Here is a 19,198-nt window from a genome sequence, read left to right on the forward strand (position 1 = left end):
TCAGAAGGAAAGGACAGCAACACAAAACAAAAAGCAGCTGCAAGTTAAACAAGTGGAAGCCCGCTGGGGCTGCTGGGGAAATTGGACCCTGGTTCCTGCCCAAGGCAAGCAGGCAGCTGGTCCAGCACCTTCCCCACCAGCACCAGACATGGGAGCAGGACCTGGACCCGGACAACAGAAAGGCAGGAGAGGGAGCATCACTCACCCCTCTGGTGCCACAGCACTCCCTGAGAAGGGCCCTGCTTCAAACAGAGATATATTATATATATATTTTTGCTCTGTGGTTTCACGCCTTTGATTCCTCCAATTTATTTATTCATGTCTTTTTGGGCTTAACAATCAGAGTGTACAATAAGTCATTTCTTCTTAATCCAATTTTGATCTATTTAGATATTCCAGTTTATCATCAAATGTAATATAGAATAATGTCCAGAAGAAACAGAAACAAGATTTGTGTCTCTGAACCATCTCTGAACCTTGCCTGTGAGGGCTGCCTGCTTTCTTTGCTGATTTATTCTCTCAGTGGCTTCACTGAGCTGGTCTTCACGGCTGAGCCCCTCATTGCAGCCGGAGGCATAGCAGGGTGGGGGCTCTGTACCTCGGGTGCAGGACAGCACCCCTAGAAACCCTCTCCCATGGGAGAGGGACATCCAGCCACCTGTCCAACCCCAGGAACCCCCTCCCAGGGAGGGTGGGGAGCTCAGGGGACCAGTGTTGGATTCCCGCAGGTCCCTAGGGAGTGCAGCCCACCTGCAGCACCCAGCTCTCCACACCGACGGCTGCTGTTACCAGCAGGGGCACAGAGCAGCGCCCGCAGCGCCAGGCACAGACCTGCCGGGCCAAAGCCCCCAGTCCCAGGGACTTCCCTGGGATCGCTGCATGCCAGGATCCTTCCCTCGGCACCCAGCAGCCGCCAAGCAGCGAGATCCAGCACACCCCTGGGGCCAGCGGCGTTTCCAGACAGAAGCGATCCCGGTTTTATCTGCAGCAGACGCTCAATCCCTCCCTCGGGCCGCCCACCTCGGCCCTTCCCGGCGCTGCTCTGGATGCGGAGCCCAACGCCGCTGTCTCGGCACGGGAGATGCGGCGGCTCCCTGGGGCGCGCCGGGGGACAGCGACAGCTGCCCGGGAGCCCCGCACGGACACGTCTCCAGCCCGGCACCTCCCATGCCCCAGCCAGCGCAGCTGACTGGCCTCGGAGCGGAGGGAGCGGATTAAATCGGGAGCAAGCCCAGCACCCGCACGGCTCCGGCAGGTTCTGCATGGGGCTGGTCTGGGATGCCACGAGAGGAGTCTTTCCTCCGGGGGTTTCAGCCCCGTTTCACCGCTCAGCCGGCAGTCAGCCCACGCCTAGCCCTGGGGTGGGGCTCTGCATTGCCCCCCAGTGAACCCCACTCCGCCGGGACAGCCCCTCAGCTGCTGCCCTCATCCATCCACCGCCTCTGCTCCAGGGCGGCTCACCGGGGCACCTCCTCCCCAGACAGGGCCAGTTCCTACCTGGCAGACGACTCCGTGGTGCTGGCACAGCCCTGACTCCAAATCCTCGGTGCAGGCAGGGTCACAGCCTGGCAATGCTGCACAGCCCAGTGCCTCCTCGGGCACGGGAGCTGCTCTGCTGCGGCACCGCTGCTCCCCAAACCGGCTGCAAACCATCCCCCCCAAACAAGCACCAAACTCCCTCCCACAGTCCGGATTGCTCTCCTTTTACCCACCTGCCAAATGACTCACTAATGAGAGTGCAAACAGGCTGCAGGTGCTGGCACCGGGCTGGCTGTGAACCATCACCTGTGCTCTCCGTGCCAACACACACCTGTGACAAAGCTGACCCCAGGCCACACGGTCAGACCCTGCTGGTTTAAAGCGACGGGGGCTCATCCAGGTGTGGTTAACTGCAGCTGGCCTCTGTTCCTGTGTGTCCCTGTCATGCAGGATGACACTCGGTGTGCGGCTCAAGCATCTTCCCACCCCACAGAAAGGGCTTCCCATGTTGCTGCTCTTGTTCCAGTTCCACCTTGGTGTCACCCTGAGCCAGAGACCCTGTGGGGGGCATTCGGCCTTGTAGCCACAAAGTGCTCAGATGCTCCGTGTGTAAATGCGGTCCATGAACCACTGCTAGTTCAGAGGCAGTGGATGCTCCTCACCATCTCCTCCAAAGCACCCTCCTGAGAAACTACAAAAAATAAGTCTTCTCTGCCATGCCTCAGTGGAGAAGCACGAGTTGGAGGTGTTTCCTACCCGTGCTCATCCCTCTCACAGCCGTGTTTCCCTCAAAGGTGAAGGTGGCAGTGCAAAGGCCCAGCACCGTGCCCAGTTTCACGGGAGCTCAGAGCCTGCCTGTCCCAGCCCCTGTCACCCGTGGGGATGGTGATGACCCCTCCTCAGGACCAGGCTCTCCCTGAGGTTTGCAGCCTCTTGGGTGCCCAAGCTGATCAGCCATGGGACAGGAACAGGGCTGGGGTGGCACCCAGCTGTGTGCTGGCTTCTGTAGGACCAGCACCTGGAGCCTATCAAAGCAAACCCACTGAGGCATATTTAACCAAACACTTACTTTCCATTTTATTCAATAATTGCTTTAATACTAAAATGCATTAGATGCTCAAAGCAGAGAAAATAAAATCACATTTAGGTGGAAAACAAAGTTCTCATCAGATGAAAAAATCCCAATGTGGCAGGTACACCATTTGGAAACAGAATCATAATAATTTAATAAAGCTGCTTTATCATCTTCATAAAATAGACAGAATGGTGATTCTTTTTTTTTTTCCTTTTTCCATTTTGTCGTTTACAATGATTCAATCACTGTGAAAATGTACATAACATACATATCAGCATATACAACAATTTATTCTTCATATACTCGGCAACGGAGACACCATGACGAGACGTACCGCGCTCAGTCCCGCGGCCGCCCGGCCACCGCTGCCCGCCGGGCTGCCGGGGCCGGGTGCTGCTGAGAGCCAGTTTGTGAGGGGTGTCTGGAGACTCTACCCCAGCTTAGATCAGCTGAACATCAGCTGACGCCGGCGAAGGCTCCGTCTCAGTCTCAGCAGAGCTCGCAGCGGGGGCGGCCAGGCTTCTCCCCGGCGGGTACCGCAGCTCACAGGTTGGATCAGAGATTACCCATAGCTGCAAAAGCAGCTGTAGCAACAAGACCATCCATTTTCCCCAATGACAGACAAATGTGTTTCCACTGATAGATTTTTTTTTCTCCCCCCCCCCCCAAGAATAATTTCAACATACTCATCAGACAGTGTGCTCTTCACAAAAGCAACTTGTTTCCTATTTGGAAAAATAAAAACAAAAAAAGAAAGGAATTCACTTTTGCACGAAGTGTGATCCACAGGCCACCTCCAGCTCACAACAAACAGGGAACGGCAACAACCTCAGCAGACAGTGCTTGGTGGGGGGGAGGATTTTTCCAGCCATCAGTTGTGCCCCCCAGCCCTCCACCATCCCTCCCGGCACAGCCCTGCAGCCTCAAGGGTGGGAAAGGCCGGGGCTCCCAAGGGAGCAGGGAAGAGCTCAGCCCCCGGCCCCCAGCCCCAAAGCTGCTCCAGATGGGGTCCTCGTCATGCTCAGGGGAGAATCGTCGCTGCTTGCTGCTCTCCTGGATAAACAGGGGAGCAGAGCAAGTTTGCCTGAAGGAAACCAACAGATCCCAGCGATTTTTCCTAAACCAAATCTGAGGACAGGTTTAAGTTATTAAAAAGCACAATAATTACATCTGGAACCCTTCCAAAAAGCCTTCCTGCCCGCCCTGCAGCTCGGAACATTTTTTGCATGGCCAGTTTCGATGCAAGTAGGAAAAAAACAAGAGACTGCAATTTGCCCAGGAGCCTGAACTCATCTCAAGTGACACAGAGGGACAGTGACAGGAGTACCAAAATATTCTGGAGAGGGCCAAGGCAGCGAAGCCGGGGCTGCTCTCTGGGTCTCGCCTTGGCCCTGCGCAGCAAGGCCGTACCAGGGAAGGGCCCCTCGCTCACATCCCCCGCTGCAGCCTGGGTCAGCCCAGAAAACTGGTGTTTAAATGATTTTCTTGGAGGCATAAGGGTTTACTGACCTCTTTAATGCCCCCTTTTAATACAGAATTATTTCACATTCTTTCTCGGCTGTGCTTTTATTCAGAGTGGCAAGGAACGTTTCCTCTGGGTAAATTAGAGAAGTGTTTCTATTTTTTCTTTTTTTTTTTTTTTCTCTCTTCCTTTTCAGTTAGCATCTATTTTTCATCCGAAACACCAGGCTGGTGGTGGCAGCTCCGCAGGCAGAGGGCAACGTTCAGCAGGAATTATCGGCCGGCACTTCTCCGGGCAGCTGGGGAGGATGAGGGGGCACCTGGGGGCGACCCATGCTCCCCACCCCACGATGGGCTATGGGGAAGCTGGGTCCCCTCCCAGCAGAGGTGTGGGGTGGTGATGGGGCCACATGGAGTCGTTTGAACACAGGGGAGAAGTTTCCCCCCCACAAAAAACCTCCCAGAGATGACAAAACCAGGTAACATCAGAACAAACTCAGCTTAATAGTTACAGAACACCCAGTAACTCCAACAGCCCTGAGTCAGCCCCTCTCCTCTTTGCTTGTGTTACAATAAAACACACATTTGGGGAAAAAAAAACCAGAAATAAATGACAGCAGTAACAGTACACAGGCAGGAAACACGGCGGGAACAGAAACAACACATCCCTGAAAAATGGGCTCAGAATCCAGAAGAGGGGAGAAAATCCCCAGTTTGCTCTCTGGAGGGATGCAGGACATCATGTTAACGCGTGGGATGGGAGCTGAATGAGGTAGTCATCACACCAGTGAGGGAAGCATCACAAATTTCATTAGACAGCTGTTTTTTTGTTGATTCTTTCCCAATTCCTGGCCCTAGCAAGTGGCAGGGGGAACAGGATGACTGCAGACCTGTCTCAGACCGTCTGTGGCTTCAGGCAAGATCAGTCTGTCCTGAAGAAATAAATGGCTGGAGTTTAATTTTATTTTGAGGATAATAATGACTGGAACTTGTTTTCTTGTTGTTTTTCATTTAAATAAATCAAGTAACAAATACTTTATCATGATATGTAGGCCTAGAAAGACTCTTTCTCTAGAAACCACTAACTTCAACTTGCTGGTACAGCAAACATTGGCGAGAGCTATATATTTTTCCTTCCATAATCAATTTTAAATTCTAGGAAACATTATTGAGGGTAGGAAAAATCTGTTCAGTGAAGGGTTAATAATAATAGCAATAATAATAATAGTAATAATGCACTAACTGAAATCCTCCTACCTTACTCATACCTCACTGAGGAATCATCACTGCAAGAGAGCAGAGAGCTGTGGAATCCCTTCCCTCTCTCCCTTCTACAAAATGGCTATTAAAGTAGCTCAATTTTCAAATCAATTTTATATGAGTAGATTTGTACCCACACAAAAAAGTCCTTAATTATGAGAAAAAATAATGAATTGCTTTAATTTTTTCTCCATTAAGAAGGCACATTAATTGAATTAGTAGCGTTGTTACATATCACCTGTCTGCCCCTAAATTAACATCACTATTGCTCATCCCATACTTATTTATGATGCAGGGATAGAAACAAATCAGAACAGTCTAAAATCCATGCCATGATGTCATACATACATACACACTCTTGGCGTAATCACGACCAGGAAACGCTGACTTAGAAGTGTGTGTGTGTCTAATTGAGAAGGTAATTTAGATCTCTTAAAATAATTCCATCTCTTTGACTTGGAAATGACTGGAGGCGAGGGATAGCTAAATCTGGGAACTGGAAAAAAACCAAAATAACCAACTTCTGGAAAAAAACCTTTCCATGCATTGCCTTGAAATTATGCAAAAGAAACGGATGAGGGGAAAAGTTCAGCACAGTGCATCTGACAATTGCAATCCAGGCAGGATTTTCCCCAAAAACGTCTTCCCATAATGCCCTGTCATTTTCCTGCAGGAGCCAGGGGAGGCTGCAGGCAATGGTGGGGGCCGGAAGAAGCGCTTGCTCCACCGGGGCTGCAAACTGCAGGTTCCCCAAAGTTTAAGTAAGATGATTGTGATTTATTTTTTTTTTTATTCTTTTTTTTTCAAGCCTGAAAGCCTTTTGCCATCACTAGACATACAGTAATTTGCAATATCAAATACAATAATAGTACAGATAAGTATGTGACAGCAAAAGGATTCATAAATGCAGGGGTGTCCATAGCAAAATACCAACACCTTAAAATACAAACAACCTCGTGCTGGGTGAATCGGAACTGAAACTCACCCGACTGTTGCTTTGAACAGTCCCACACAAGAAACAGCCGCTACTTTGTCCACACTACAAAACCGCCGGGGTGGTTACTAAAGATGTCCGAATAAGGAATTTGCCACTCAATCCTTTCCAGGAATGGAAATTTATCTTTGTTTTGAGATATAAAAATATATAAATTCCGAGGAGGGAATACCGAGCGCTCCTGAGGCCTGGGGGGTGTCTCGCCTCTGCCCCCGCCACCCGCCGCCTCCCGGCAAAAGCGAACACCGGCTCCTCCGCTCCGGCTGCACACCCCTGCCGCCTGTCGAGACACGTGGGATTGTCACACTAACGATAGCTTCATTTATAAACAATACATTTAGGGAAAGCTTTTAAATACAGCAATCTGTGAACCATTGGTAAGCAATAAAAACAATCTGCGCTGGGAGTCGTGCGGTCCCTCATCCTCATCCTCCTCTCGCCGAGTGCTGCTCAGAGGACGATGTCCTTTAGTCTCCGGGCGCCGGGCGAGTCCTTGTCCCGGCGTTCCTGCAGGAGCGGGTTGCCCTCCTGCCCGCTGCTCTCGCTGTCCGCCCCGCGGGGCTCTGCCTCCGTGGGCCGGGAAGGGCCACTGTTCCCAAAGGGCTCCCGTTCCCGGCTGCCGGCGCAGTGCCCGGCTCCGTACGGCACCGCCGGCTTGCCGGACAAGGGGCTCTTCAGGTGCAGGGGCGAGGTGACGGGGCTGACGGCCTCGCAGCCGTTGCCGGCCTCGCGGACGGCGCCGCTCACCTTGGGGCTGCAGGCGGCCGAGTCCACCGTTCTTTTGCCTTTGGGGTTGGCGAGCCGCTCCTCGGCCGGGGGCTCGCTGCCCTCCTTGCCGAAGGTGGCGAAGGTCCTTTTTGTGCTGCAGTCTGCGTAAGGCTCTGCGTCCACCGCCGTGGCCTCGATGGACAGGGCGATGACGTTCCTGCCGTGCTCGGGGGACTTGGCGCAGCTGGGCACGGCGCCGCGGGGCATCCAGCACCTGTCCGAGTGGCCCAGGATGCGGCACTCCTCCCGGCAGTGGAACCCCTCGCTCTGCTCTGTGGGGGTAGAACACAAGGATGGTGAACGGGGGAGCCCAGCCGGGAGCGCCCACACCCGCCAGCCTGCCCGGGCTGGAGGAGACCACCCTGAGCCGGGTGCTGCACTTCGCCCCCCTCCCGAGCAGAGGTGATCCTACCCCAAACAGCAGCGACTGTACCTCAAACAGCCATCGGTTTTAAGGCTCTACAGACTGGACTTTAATTTCCAACAGGTTCTGTGTCACCTGTCACCACCACAACAGAAGCCTGGGGAAGGAGAGACGGCAGCAAATCCATCACAACAGGGCTGTCCGTGTGTCAAGCCCTCAGAGCCAGTGGTTCCTGGGTTTAGTGACCAGTGTTAAAAGCCACCATGTTTTAAGCTTGGTTTGACGTGACATTTAAGCTTGACTTTTTGCAGAGAGGGGAAAGGAACAGAGGGAGGAAAGAAAAGGCGGAGGAGGGAAGGTTCTTTTTGGTTCTGCTGTATGTGTGTTTTAACTTGTTGCTTAATCCCCACTGACCTCTCACACAACAGAGGCTTTATAAATCTCCAAGATTGTCCACTCCACTGAAGATTAAACGTGTCATTCCCAGTGCTGGGGCTTTATTCATACAGGAGCAATAAAGTTCCCTTCACTTGACTTGGGGCTGTCCCAACACCACTTTACAGTGCTGAAATATGGACGGGTGGTTTAACCCTTTCCAAGGACCCTCCATGACTGGGTCCAAGGGTTCCCAGGCAAGTGCAAACCCTTGTGCCCGGGGCCTGCATGATTCCTGCACTGTCAGTCAGTCCCAGGGGACTGAACAGCTTCACCCCCACATCACAGATGGACACAATGGGGCCCAGGGAAGCAGCCAGGCTCAGCCAAGTGCAAAGCTGGAAATCAAATTCAGCAGTTTCACCATCCCCAGCCTTTGCTGAGCATCCGACCGTGGCTCCCACTGAAAACCACAGGATACTGGCTGCTTTTCAGTCTCAGCTTTTCCTTCATTTGCTAAGAGCTTGTAATTGCAGCTGGCCCTCATAAAGCACAACCTCTCCCCACGCAAAGACGTGGCTCCTTCCTCCCATAACCTGCACACACTCGGAGCAGCATTAAAGCTCTAATGCCATTACCCATACGAGACCACGCTCGGTCGGGGCCGGTTTGATGGATCGAAGGCGGCAAAGGTGCAGACTCAGCCTGGGTTTCCTTCCCGTCCGTCTGCAAACCGTTCATTTTGATGCTCTGTACATCTGTGTGCATAACCTCCGCTCCTCAGACACATTGGTATTTCCACCACATGCGAGCACTAGGGCAGCTGATAAAAATTCTCAGCACATAACACAATGCACCAAAATATGAGCAGCTTAACACTTACACAGAATAAACGAGTAAAAGGCAGACCTCAAAAAAAACCCAAAAAAAATCAAAAAAACAAAAAACATACCAAGAAAGGATTTTTTTTTTTAAGAGAAAAAGCCAATTAATTGAAAAGTATATGGGTAAAATATCAGCTTTTTCTCTACATCAGAGCAGCAACCCAGTGATGTGGAGCACAGGGCTGGGTGGAGGGGAGGAAGTCTGGGTTTTGGCAGCTGCCTTTACAGCAGCTTGAGAGAAGGATGCCCTGAGCCCTACACACAGAACAACCTGCAACAAGCTCTAAAAGCCCATGATCTTATACTTTGATTCTGTTAATTTCAAGTACTTGAGCAAAACAGAAAGGAAAAAAAAAGGAGAATTGCCCAGAAAATGTTGCTGTCTCCCTATTTATCCACAGCTTAACTTCAAAAGGGTGCTACAGGCATACAGAGTTGTGTAGTCTGGCTGTGATAGCAGAGGACTTGGTAATGGCCAGAGGGGCTACAGAAATATCTTGGATTCTCATCCCCGATGAGACACTGATTTATTGTGCTGTGTGACCTTGGGCGCATTGCTGGAGCACACATCACTTCAGCATCTCCACAAACATGAAAGGCTGGATCTGGGAGCGTGCTGGGCTGGCTGGTCCAGCACAGGCACAGGGCAGCTGCTGCTCCTCACTTGCCCTGCCCAGCACCACGGCTCAGCCCCAAATCCATGGGACCGACCACCACAGCCAAGGCAAACCTCAGTCAAGGGGGAGCACAGGCGGGTTTGTCTTGCCTTGACCCATTTATTCCAAACTGGCACATGTCACAGTTAAAAACAATTGGAGGACTTCGCTGGTTACCGCAAGTGGATACTCCTCAAAGCCTAGAAAGGGACCTGTGCTTTAAGAGCAGTTCATTAAGGAGCACTGGCCTGGTGCCTCTCTGCCAGGGAGATGATCAGCTTTGGACACGACGATGCTTGTCTAGAACTCGCACCAGCAGCAACTGAAATGCAGGGAGGAGAGGAGCTGAAAAGCATTACATTAAATTATACTGTTTCAATCTTTTATATTAGGAAGGGAATGTTAACAAGTCTCAAAGAGGCCAGGCTGACAGGCAGAGGGGCAAAAGTCACCACCATCCATAGAGCTGAGACAACAGGTAGTTCCACGGCACATTCCGTCACTCTGCCTCTGTGCTCAGCACACATCTCAGCTTTGAGACCATGTCCTGCAGCCAGAAACTGCCCTGCTCTCGGGGACAACATGTGTCTGGGCTGCCCAGAACAGCCCTGACCTGGCAGCAGACACAAGGCTCAGCACAGAGCCCCACGCAGCAGCCTCTTCTCCACGGCAGAATGGGGACCTTCAGCTACCCACCCATCCATCACTGTCTTAGCCCTGTAGCTGATATAAAATACTATTTTTACGCCACAAGCAAGGCGTAAAAACAAGGATACACAGAAACACCATTCCCCTGCTACCCCAGATGCAAAGAAGGCATGCACAGCAGGGTCTGGGCTCCTCCACTGGTTGATCCCAGGGCTGATCTCTGCATCCTCCTCCCGCCCCAAGCCGAGGCAGGCAGGGAGCCACCAGGCACGCTCCTGGTGCTGCCCTTTGCAGCTCAGTCTGACTCAGCCAGCCTTGACAGCACCCAGGACGGTCATACACATACACATTCACATTACTGTACTGCTCTGTCTTTAACTATCAGAAATAGGACAACAGGAAATTCTTTTACAGCCCCAGACCTGCCCTAGTCAATACAACCATTACTGTCTGCACTAATAAAATGTTCTTGATGCAAGGAGCAAAGCCCAGTTAATAACTACCACACACACATGACATGGTGAGTGCCTGGCAGCCAAAACAGGCAGCTCCCCACCCCTGTGCTCATGGCAGGGGGCTGAGCAGGCTGGAGTGAAACTGCTGCCTGACCGGGCCAGGAGAGAGGCAAAGGAAGGGGGAAACAACGGAGGGGCAGAGTGGGGTGAGAGCCACCGAGCTCTGGCACTGCTCTGGGTGAGCGTGGAGTGAGCAGCTTATCCTGACACGCAGTCCCCAGGGGCCCCAACGCACCAGCCTGGCAAGGACCTGCCAGCTGGCATGGGCTGGGGCTAGGGAACACCACGGCCTGGGAACCGAGAACACCACAGCCCTGGGATGGAGACCACCATGGCCCAGGGCGTGACCGGGGCTGGGCGTCCTAAGGAGCTGAGGACTGCACACACTGAGGGGATAGTCCTATTGCCAGTCAGGCTGTGGGGACACCCCTGTAGCACCCAGGTGGCCCAGAGAGATGCTGAGCATCTCGCCCGAGGGCAGGAGCCCTACATGGGAGTGGCTGTGCCAGCGACGTGCAGGTCCCACTGCAGTAATACCCATATTTCAGCCAGACTGCCCTCACCCAACACAAATCCAGAACCTTGTTTCAGAGCACCTTAGGGCAGGGTCACTTTTTAAAATGTTCCCCAGGTACAAAACGTCCTGGCAGAAGTCTTTTCATCAAGAGGTGAGCAGTTATCCTGAAGTCAGACTTGGCAGGAAAAAGTATGTCATTACTAAACATAAGTTCTCGCATAGCAAATACAAAGTAACATAAAATCCACAGCCACCTCTGGAATAAGTATGTTCCTCAACAAGTAAAGCAAAATCCATGTTAAGCTCCACATTTCAAATCACAGCTCTACTTGCAAGTCAGAACACCAGCACGAAGGCAACTGCTGTGGGTCCCAGCCAGGCAGCAGCAGCCAAGGACCAGCAGCTGCAGGGGGACCTGGTGGGAGAGAGAAAAATCCTCCACCTAGCCAAGACCCTCAGCACTTCCCAATCCCACCGTGCAAGCTCTTGGTCAGAGGAGCAGGGAGACAGGATGGATGCCCAAAAGCCAGAGCCCAGGAGGAGCTGGCAGAGGACACGTGGTGGGCACTGGAGCTGAAGAGCCTCCAGCTCCACACAGCACAGGCTCTTCCCTCATTACAAGGAGGGATCAAGGCATGTCCATGCTGCACAAATCCTCCAGCCTCCTGCCCAACACGTGCGCACCTGCGGCAGAGCACCACGGAGCGGGTGCGTGAGGTGCCCATTCAGCTCTGAGAGCAATTGAATTATCTCCAGTGGAATTGCAGCGCTGGCCAAAGAGACAAAGTTAAATCGTAGCAAGGTGCAAGTGCCTGGGAATGTAATATTCCTGATAAATGGCCAGATGACATGTGCTGTTACACAATCTAAGGTGCAATTTGGGCGATGACAATAGTCCCTGGAGTTTCCATTTCCAAACAGCCGCTCAGTTCAATCCAATCCATGTCAGAGCAGCTTTGCCGAGGTGAGTAGAGCTCATTTGTGCTATTACATGGGGAGCAAAGAAGAGGAGCGGAGGAGTTGCTTGAAAATGAAAAATAAGGGGAGAAAAAGAGTGACTGGAAGAATCCCAGCCTGCTGGGACATGCGCAGGCGGGCGAGCGCCGTGCCGAGCGGCCCCAGCCCAAAGCCCCCAGCCCTGCGGCAGCGCCGGCCGTGGTGCCCACACCTGGGCAGTGCCACAGGTGCCCTCGTGCAGGAGCCTAGCTCTAGCTCCACATTTCGGTGTTTCTTCAGCAACCGTATGATTATACTGTAATCGCGATGACACTGCTCCTGGGTACAGCAAACAGCACGATCATTAAAAAATTCATTTCAAAATCTTCCTGGAAGCTAATAAATTTTACAGCAGTTTCAATCCTTTCTCATTGCAACAAAGAAAAGCTTAGTTCCAGACAAATTAGAAGTAAATTGATTGCCTTAGGGGAATCTATTCAAATATCACTTTGCCATGTTAGAAATCTCTTCCTGAAACAAGAAGAGAACCAGGGAGAGCCAGCACAGGAGCAATGTGCAAAAGCAAATCATTAAATCTCAGTTCATGAAACTGAGGGGTTGGGGGGGAGTCAAACTTAAAATAAAATGCAAATGTCTCACTGGGGTGCGGGCCCAACATTTGTGACAGAATTTATGAATAATAAATATGAATAAATAGTAAACACGAAGGGATCAAACACTGTTGTGGATGTTTACTCATGGTTAGCCATCTTTCATGGACAATGCGCAACTGCATTATTTAACACTTCTCTTCCAGCTACTTCAGGGTTTCTTTTCAACTCCAGCACCTTCATTTTTTCAGGGGTGCATGCACAAGGTGCAAGGCTGGTCCCCCAGCCCCTGTGTAGCACCCAGCACCCTCAGCACACCAGTGGAGCCCACTCTCCCTCCACCCCAACAGGAGTGGCTGTTCCCGGCTCGGGGCCAGCGATCCACCGCATTACACTCAGGATAAAATAATAAGCTCCAGCAAAATACAAATAGTCCCCAACCATGGTTCATCATTTGCTTGTAAATTAAGACTCTGCACCTCTCCCTTATCTCCTCTAATAGCATAATATCAGGAAACAAGAGGTGGGGAATAGTGTATTATATTTTTGACCTATGGGCTTTACAGAGCCTTCCTCGCCTTTCCTAATAAGAAATCTCCAGTCAAGGCAGCAATGTAATCCTGGCGTGGCTTCCCTTCCACAATGCTCAGAGGATACTAATAACCAGGGACAGTGACAAATGCTCTTTACCGCAACAAGAAGCCTTTCTTTTCCTCTCTTTCACCATTACTCGGGATTTATGCAAGCTAAAAATGCTGTATTTTTAATCCTGGATTGTCTGTCCCAACACAGAAGGTCAACAGTGCTTGGACAAAGCACTGGAATTATTTTAATGGAATGAGGGCTGTGATTTAGATTAATTTATTGGGCAATTGCTGATAAGGACCCATGGCTGCATGCAGCTCATGGGCAGTGCTTCTGGAATGGTCAATGGAGGTGTGCAAGGGGGCTCGTTCCCAGCTGCTGCAGACACAGACAGCTCCCAGGAAATGCTGAGGACTCCCATGGATTTACCCCAGCCAAGAGCTGGCCCATTCACCTCTTCCCCTGCTCTGTATTGCCATTAATAACTCCCTCTCTTCTGCAGAACTGTCCCTGTTTTATCAAAGAGGACTGAGGACAGACAGAGCTGGGTGCCTGGGTGCTGCACGCCAGAGGGGAAGGACAGACTTGATGCGAAGGATTTCCTCTGGGGATGCTGATGCCTTTGGGATGAGAAGCAGGCTATGGGAAGGAAGGTGATCACCAGAAGGAGGAGGAGCTGGTGTGTGGGTATGCCATGCACTACAGCAGAGTCAGACCCAGAAGGTATTATGGGCTGGAATGCAATTTAATGCTGGCTGCTCCCCTTTATCCAGGACCGCAGGCCAATCCCCACTTCATTCACAAGGAAAAATTAATTCCATTACAGAAGGCCAGCAGAACACACCATTTAAACTCCAATTAATCCTTTTCTTAAGTGGTCCGTGGAGCTCGTGCTGGCCCCTGAACGGCGGGGATTTCACCTCCGAAACTCCACTACTCATGCCTCCCTCCACCCAGGGCTCATTAGCATCCTAACTGATCTGGGATGCAGGATCCAGCCCTGCGAGAGGAGAGCACTCTGGGCTCTGATGGACCTCCTCCATCTCGAGCCACCACGGCTCCACAACTGCTCAGCACCGCTCCTGTTAATGCTGATGGCAGCTCCTGCACCGCCTGCACGGTGCAGAATACAACCCTCGACTTCATTACTGGAATTCAATTTCATTAGCACTGGATACAGAGGGATTGTCCTAAATACACTCTTTCTTATACTTTTTTCATGTTAATGCAACCATTTGAGTATATTATACCCTGCAGAGATGGAAACATTTCTAGTCTGTTTAAACACATTTCCCACAATTGGGAGCAAAACTTTGTCTCCGTTTATGCTTCTGACACCAGCTGCCTTCCGTTTAATGGGACTTTAGTCGCTAAAACAAATTAATCCAAAGGTTGCTGTTCTCTGCTATTGTCACAGACGAAGCAAATTCACATATGCTGTCAGGGTAACGCGGGACCAGCCAGGCAGCCGCATTCCAATGGCAGCAATAAATCGAATTACTACTCTGTCCTATTCAAAATTAGGCATCGGTCAGAAAATGGCAACTCAGTGATTCTGATAAAAATCCAACCGAACAGAAATTACAGTTGGGGGAGATAAGAAGCAATGCCTGGATGTCTGTACTGGGCCAGCTCCTGGCCCAGCGCCTGTTGGAGCAGCATCCCTTCCCTCTCCTCAGGGGGGCTCATGGTTAATGTCTTACTTAACCAGCACCTCCCTCAGCCAGGACAAAACAGAACAACCCATCCTGACCCTCTTCCCGCAGGGATGCAAAGGCCAGGGTGCTGCAGGGATGCTGCCTGCCCCCTCCTCCTGCCACCCGCCCAGCACGGCTGCCCCTTCCCTGCGAGGTTTCTGGTGGCTCCACACAACAAGTGAGAAATAAAGGAGTAGAGGTTATAAACGCTGATACATAATTTACTCCTATTATCAAGATTAAACACATCTTTGCATGCTTAGCATAAAACAACTGCCTTTCCCCGGATTTCTCAAGGACATGCACAAACTTCATTATTATCTAAATAATCAAAAGAGTATTTCAATAGAATATTTAACTGTCTGCCTACTGGAAACTCACAGCCTTAATCTAACACTGATCCTCTGTTGTCCTTCATGTAAATATTGTTGGGACGTCAGCCAAAGCCTAGGGAAGTGAGCTTCATCTTGGTGGATGGGAATCTCTCGTGTCAGATACAGTCAGCCTGACTAATGAGACCTACAGCTTGCCAAAACCTACAGCCTTGCTGTCTGTTCCAGCCATTGAACGCGCTCAGAAACCCAGTGGCACCAGCCCAGCAGTCTACAGATCCCAATCAACTATCAATAGCTTAAGTGTAAGTGATTGTGTATGAAGTACGAGCCAAATGTGTTTCCTCTTTCAGTTTTAGGACCTCCAGTATTGTTATTGCACCAGTAATGCTTGCACGGAATTAATCATAGACGTACCCACAAGGCAAAACATTATGAGAAGCTCTTTGTACTTTCTAAAAGTGTGCAGCTCTGAAGAGTGGAGGGAGCTGGAAGGCTTCCCAGCACGATGGGGCGTTCCCCATTGTCAAGAGAGAGCTAGGGAATTTTTCGCCTTTTCTTAAGAAACCGAAATGTTGGTTGCTGGCCATCTCTCATCATGACATTGACCTCTCATGCCTCCACCCTGGAGCTCAGCATTATCCCCTCCCTGGTGCGCTACTTTAAGTCTTTTTCAGATGAACATGGGGGTTTTTCCATGCTGGTGGATCTTTACTCTGAAGTACAGGGATGTACCACAATGAGATGTTTGCCTAGGGCAGTGGGCGCATCAGAAAATCCTACAGGGATCTGGGACAGCCACAGGGACAGGTCTTCAAAAGCTGCTCTACATTGTCCGGCACCCAGGAGTGCCTGACACAGCACCATGACTCACAGGGACACTCCTGCTCTCTCTGCATGGCCACGGAGCTACAGTGAGGGCTCAAAGCAGGCTCCAGCTCCACACCAACGAGGGATAATGGCAATGCCAGGGAAATGCCAGCTGTAGGTTACACTGGCCCCTGGGCCAACAGAAGAGATGACAGAATTGCCAAAGTCTGGGAATCTGGTCCATTTAATTAGATGAAACTTTGTTCTGACAATTAGATTAACCTTCGTTAATCCAGAGGGCAGATAAACATGCACATAAAATTACTATTCAATAGTTAAATCTAAAACCTCATTATAAGCTTGGGGAAACCACATTACCTGTGAGTCACAAACAAGCACAATTCCAGCAATCCAGTTGGGGTCCCATCCTGTCCCACCCCATCCCATTCTGTTGCCCCACAACCATGGGGTCAACGAGTCCTGCAGTATGTCTGGGGTTGTTAACAACCCCACAGGGAGATGGCTGAACAAGAAGAATGGAAAATGAAAGTATTTTCATGCACAGGCACTGCAAGGAAAGCAGTCGGCTCCACAGCTCCAGCCCTCCCGGCCAAGTTGCTGCCAACCCATGGGCACCTGGGCAGTGGTTCTGAGTCCTGCACGAGGGGCTGCACAGCACGCTGGGATCCTCCCACACATCCCTTACTGCGGCTCCAGTGCAGAGGTGGAAGGCCCCTGCTCCCCAGGACGGGCTGCTCCAGCGCTGCTGGAGCACAGCAGGCTCTGCCCCAGCCTCTGCCGGCGCTGACTCCAAGGATTTCTGGTTTCCCGAGGCACATTCCTGCAGCACTGCCCCGAGGTCAGGCTGGATTGTGTTGGCTCCTGGCCCTGGTACATGGCGCTGTCAGCTAAATTGCACCACAGCATCGTTGCTCCCAGTGATGGTGTGAGAGACAGACAGAGCCCAGCTGGATTTTCAAAACCTAGGCACTTTGCGACACTGACAGGCAAGAAAAAAACAACCACCAACCCACAACCCTCTTAGTCTGAGCAGGTTTTATCTGGAAACACCCAAAGCTAGTCAGTACAAGACCCCACAAAGTCATTCCTCCTGAACCACCTTCCTGACCAAACCTTTTAAGTGTCACTGGGAAATAAAGAGCGATAGGTACCAGCCCCAGCCGGCGTTACCTGATTACTCTAGTCCCCACCGCATCCTCAACACCGCCCTTCTTCAAAGGGATAAAGCAAGGCTGAAATGACTGATGTAATTGGTGCTTTCACATAGAGTTAGCACGAGAAGAGTCAAGTTCATTACACTGGAGTTCAGCACGGGGCTGCAGCCGCAGAGAGGACGCAGCCGGTGCTGGGGCTGAGCCGCCGGCCGGGCTCCTGTTCCACAGAGATGCACCACAAGCGAGTGGGTTCAACCCAAACATGCCCCTCTGCAATGGAATCAGCCTGATTTTCCCTGAGCACGAGATGGGGGATGCAGAGGGAAGGCAGGCAGCACGGTCCTGCAGCAATTCCACTGGAGCCTCTCTACAGGGATCCACCCTGGCTGTCTGCGGCACACGGATGTAATGCTGCCTCTCTGCCACTGCACGCTCGCCTCATTGCTAAAACACTTACACATGCAGCATGCATTAGAATTAAAAAACCATTAAACCTCGGAAAGGAAAAACTTTGACAGGATGCGTAATATACTAAGTATAATTAATTAAATTGGATGAGGCACTGGGGGACGAGAGAAGAGTGGATGGAGACTGTTCTTGGAAAAGGGATGGTAATGCACTAATGTTCAGTGTGTGCCATTAAGAGCCAGGCTTGGAAGAGGCAAGGATGAGAGACGGGGGCTTCGAGAGAGGCACCAGCCAGTTGGGCACCTCAGATGAACAGCAAAAAAGGTGACAGCACAAAATGTGGCCAATTAGAGCCCTAAAAAATTATAATGAGGGTGGAAAAGGCACCTGAGAGATGGAAAAGCAGAAATGGCAGCAGGTTGCTAAACAGCAGTGCTCTACCAGTGACAGCCTCCTCCAGAGAGCTGCTCCCACCCACCCCACCAGGGCACAGACACCAGACCACCTTCACCGACCAGCTCCAGGCTCCTTGGGGCGGGCACAGGCAAGAGGGGATTCATCCTGGAAAGCATCTGGCTCTCTGTGGGATTATTCTTCAGCTATTTGTAACTCCAGGTGCAGTTCCCCAGCATGGGTAGCACCCTGCTGCATCCATCCATCGCCTCAGCAGCGCCTGAGGTGGGTGGGAAGCATCAACCAAAGACGGGGCCAGGGTGGGAGCATCAAAGGCAGCCCCAGTCAGCACAGCAGGCACAACATGATGAGACATGCACAGTCTGGCTGTTCAGCAGGACAAAGTTTTAACAGGCTTAACAACAGCATCAGCACTGATCATTAGGCAATTACAACTGCTGAAAGTTGACAAAGCACCAGGACCAAATGAATTATCTCCCCAAATCCTGCAGGCAGGAGCACAGAAAAGAGAAAAGTCATTGTCAACAGCCTCTGATAGCTCACTGGGTGCAGAGCAGTAACTAAAAACTAAAAGGCTGTTCATTTACTTGCTGTTTTGAGAGATGAAAGGGAAAGAGCAGGAAATGAGATCCTCAAAAATATTCTCATCACTCAGGGAGTGGTGGGAGGGAAGGTCCTGGAAACACTGATACAGCCAGGATTGCTCAGCGCCTGGGGACATCTGATTCAGAGGAAGGGACTGCGTGTGTTTGGAAGGAGAAGGCAGATTTTGGCTGGGGGAGTTCACTCCTGAATCATCCCCAGAGTTACTTGCTCAGTTCTGCACATTCCTCCACAGCTAAGGGGACAGTCATGAGCTCTTCCTGAGGATGTGCCAGAACCCACTGCTCCAGGGATCTGCAGAGCTTAATCCATGCAGGACCACGGTGACTCGCTGCCCTGCTCCCTTGCAAAGCAGGGGAAGCTCAGCCCTGTCACGCTGCACTTCTCAAGCACAGCCCTTCACTTTGAGTGACTAGGCATGCTTTTCCGAAAAACATGCAAATGTGATTTAAAGACTCTAAGTGATACAGAATATATCACATCCCTTGGGAACCTGTTCCAGGGGGTAATTATTCTAATTCCTAAAATCATGCATCTCATTTGCAGCTGGAATTTTCCAAGGCAAACCTCCATCTCCCACGGCTCTGTCTTGTTCACTGAATTAGGGAGATGCTCAGCAGCAGAGATCTCC

General features: G+C 51.2%; 1 protein-coding gene across 2 annotated transcripts in view; it reads right to left on the reverse strand.

Annotated features, from left to right (window-relative positions):
- Nucleotides 1–2,531: 2,531 nt before the first annotated feature.
- Nucleotides 2,532–19,198, reverse strand: part of PCDH19 (protocadherin 19) — a 58,172-nt gene continuing 41,505 nt past the window's right edge. For both annotated transcript variants that reach the window (XM_042029292.1, XM_042029291.1), the window contains exon 5: nt 2,532–7,309. In XM_042029292.1, the coding sequence (XP_041885226.1) occupies nt 6,720–7,309 (590 nt within the window). In that variant the 3' untranslated portion in view covers nt 2,532–6,719. The remainder of the gene's footprint in view (nt 7,310–19,198) is intronic.

Source organism: Corvus kubaryi, unplaced genomic scaffold (assembly GCF_017639235.1).
Source record: "Corvus kubaryi isolate FWS band 111438036 unplaced genomic scaffold, C.kubaryi_AGA036_p1.0 37322, whole genome shotgun sequence".
Classification (NCBI taxonomy): domain Eukaryota; kingdom Metazoa; phylum Chordata; class Aves; order Passeriformes; family Corvidae; genus Corvus; species Corvus kubaryi.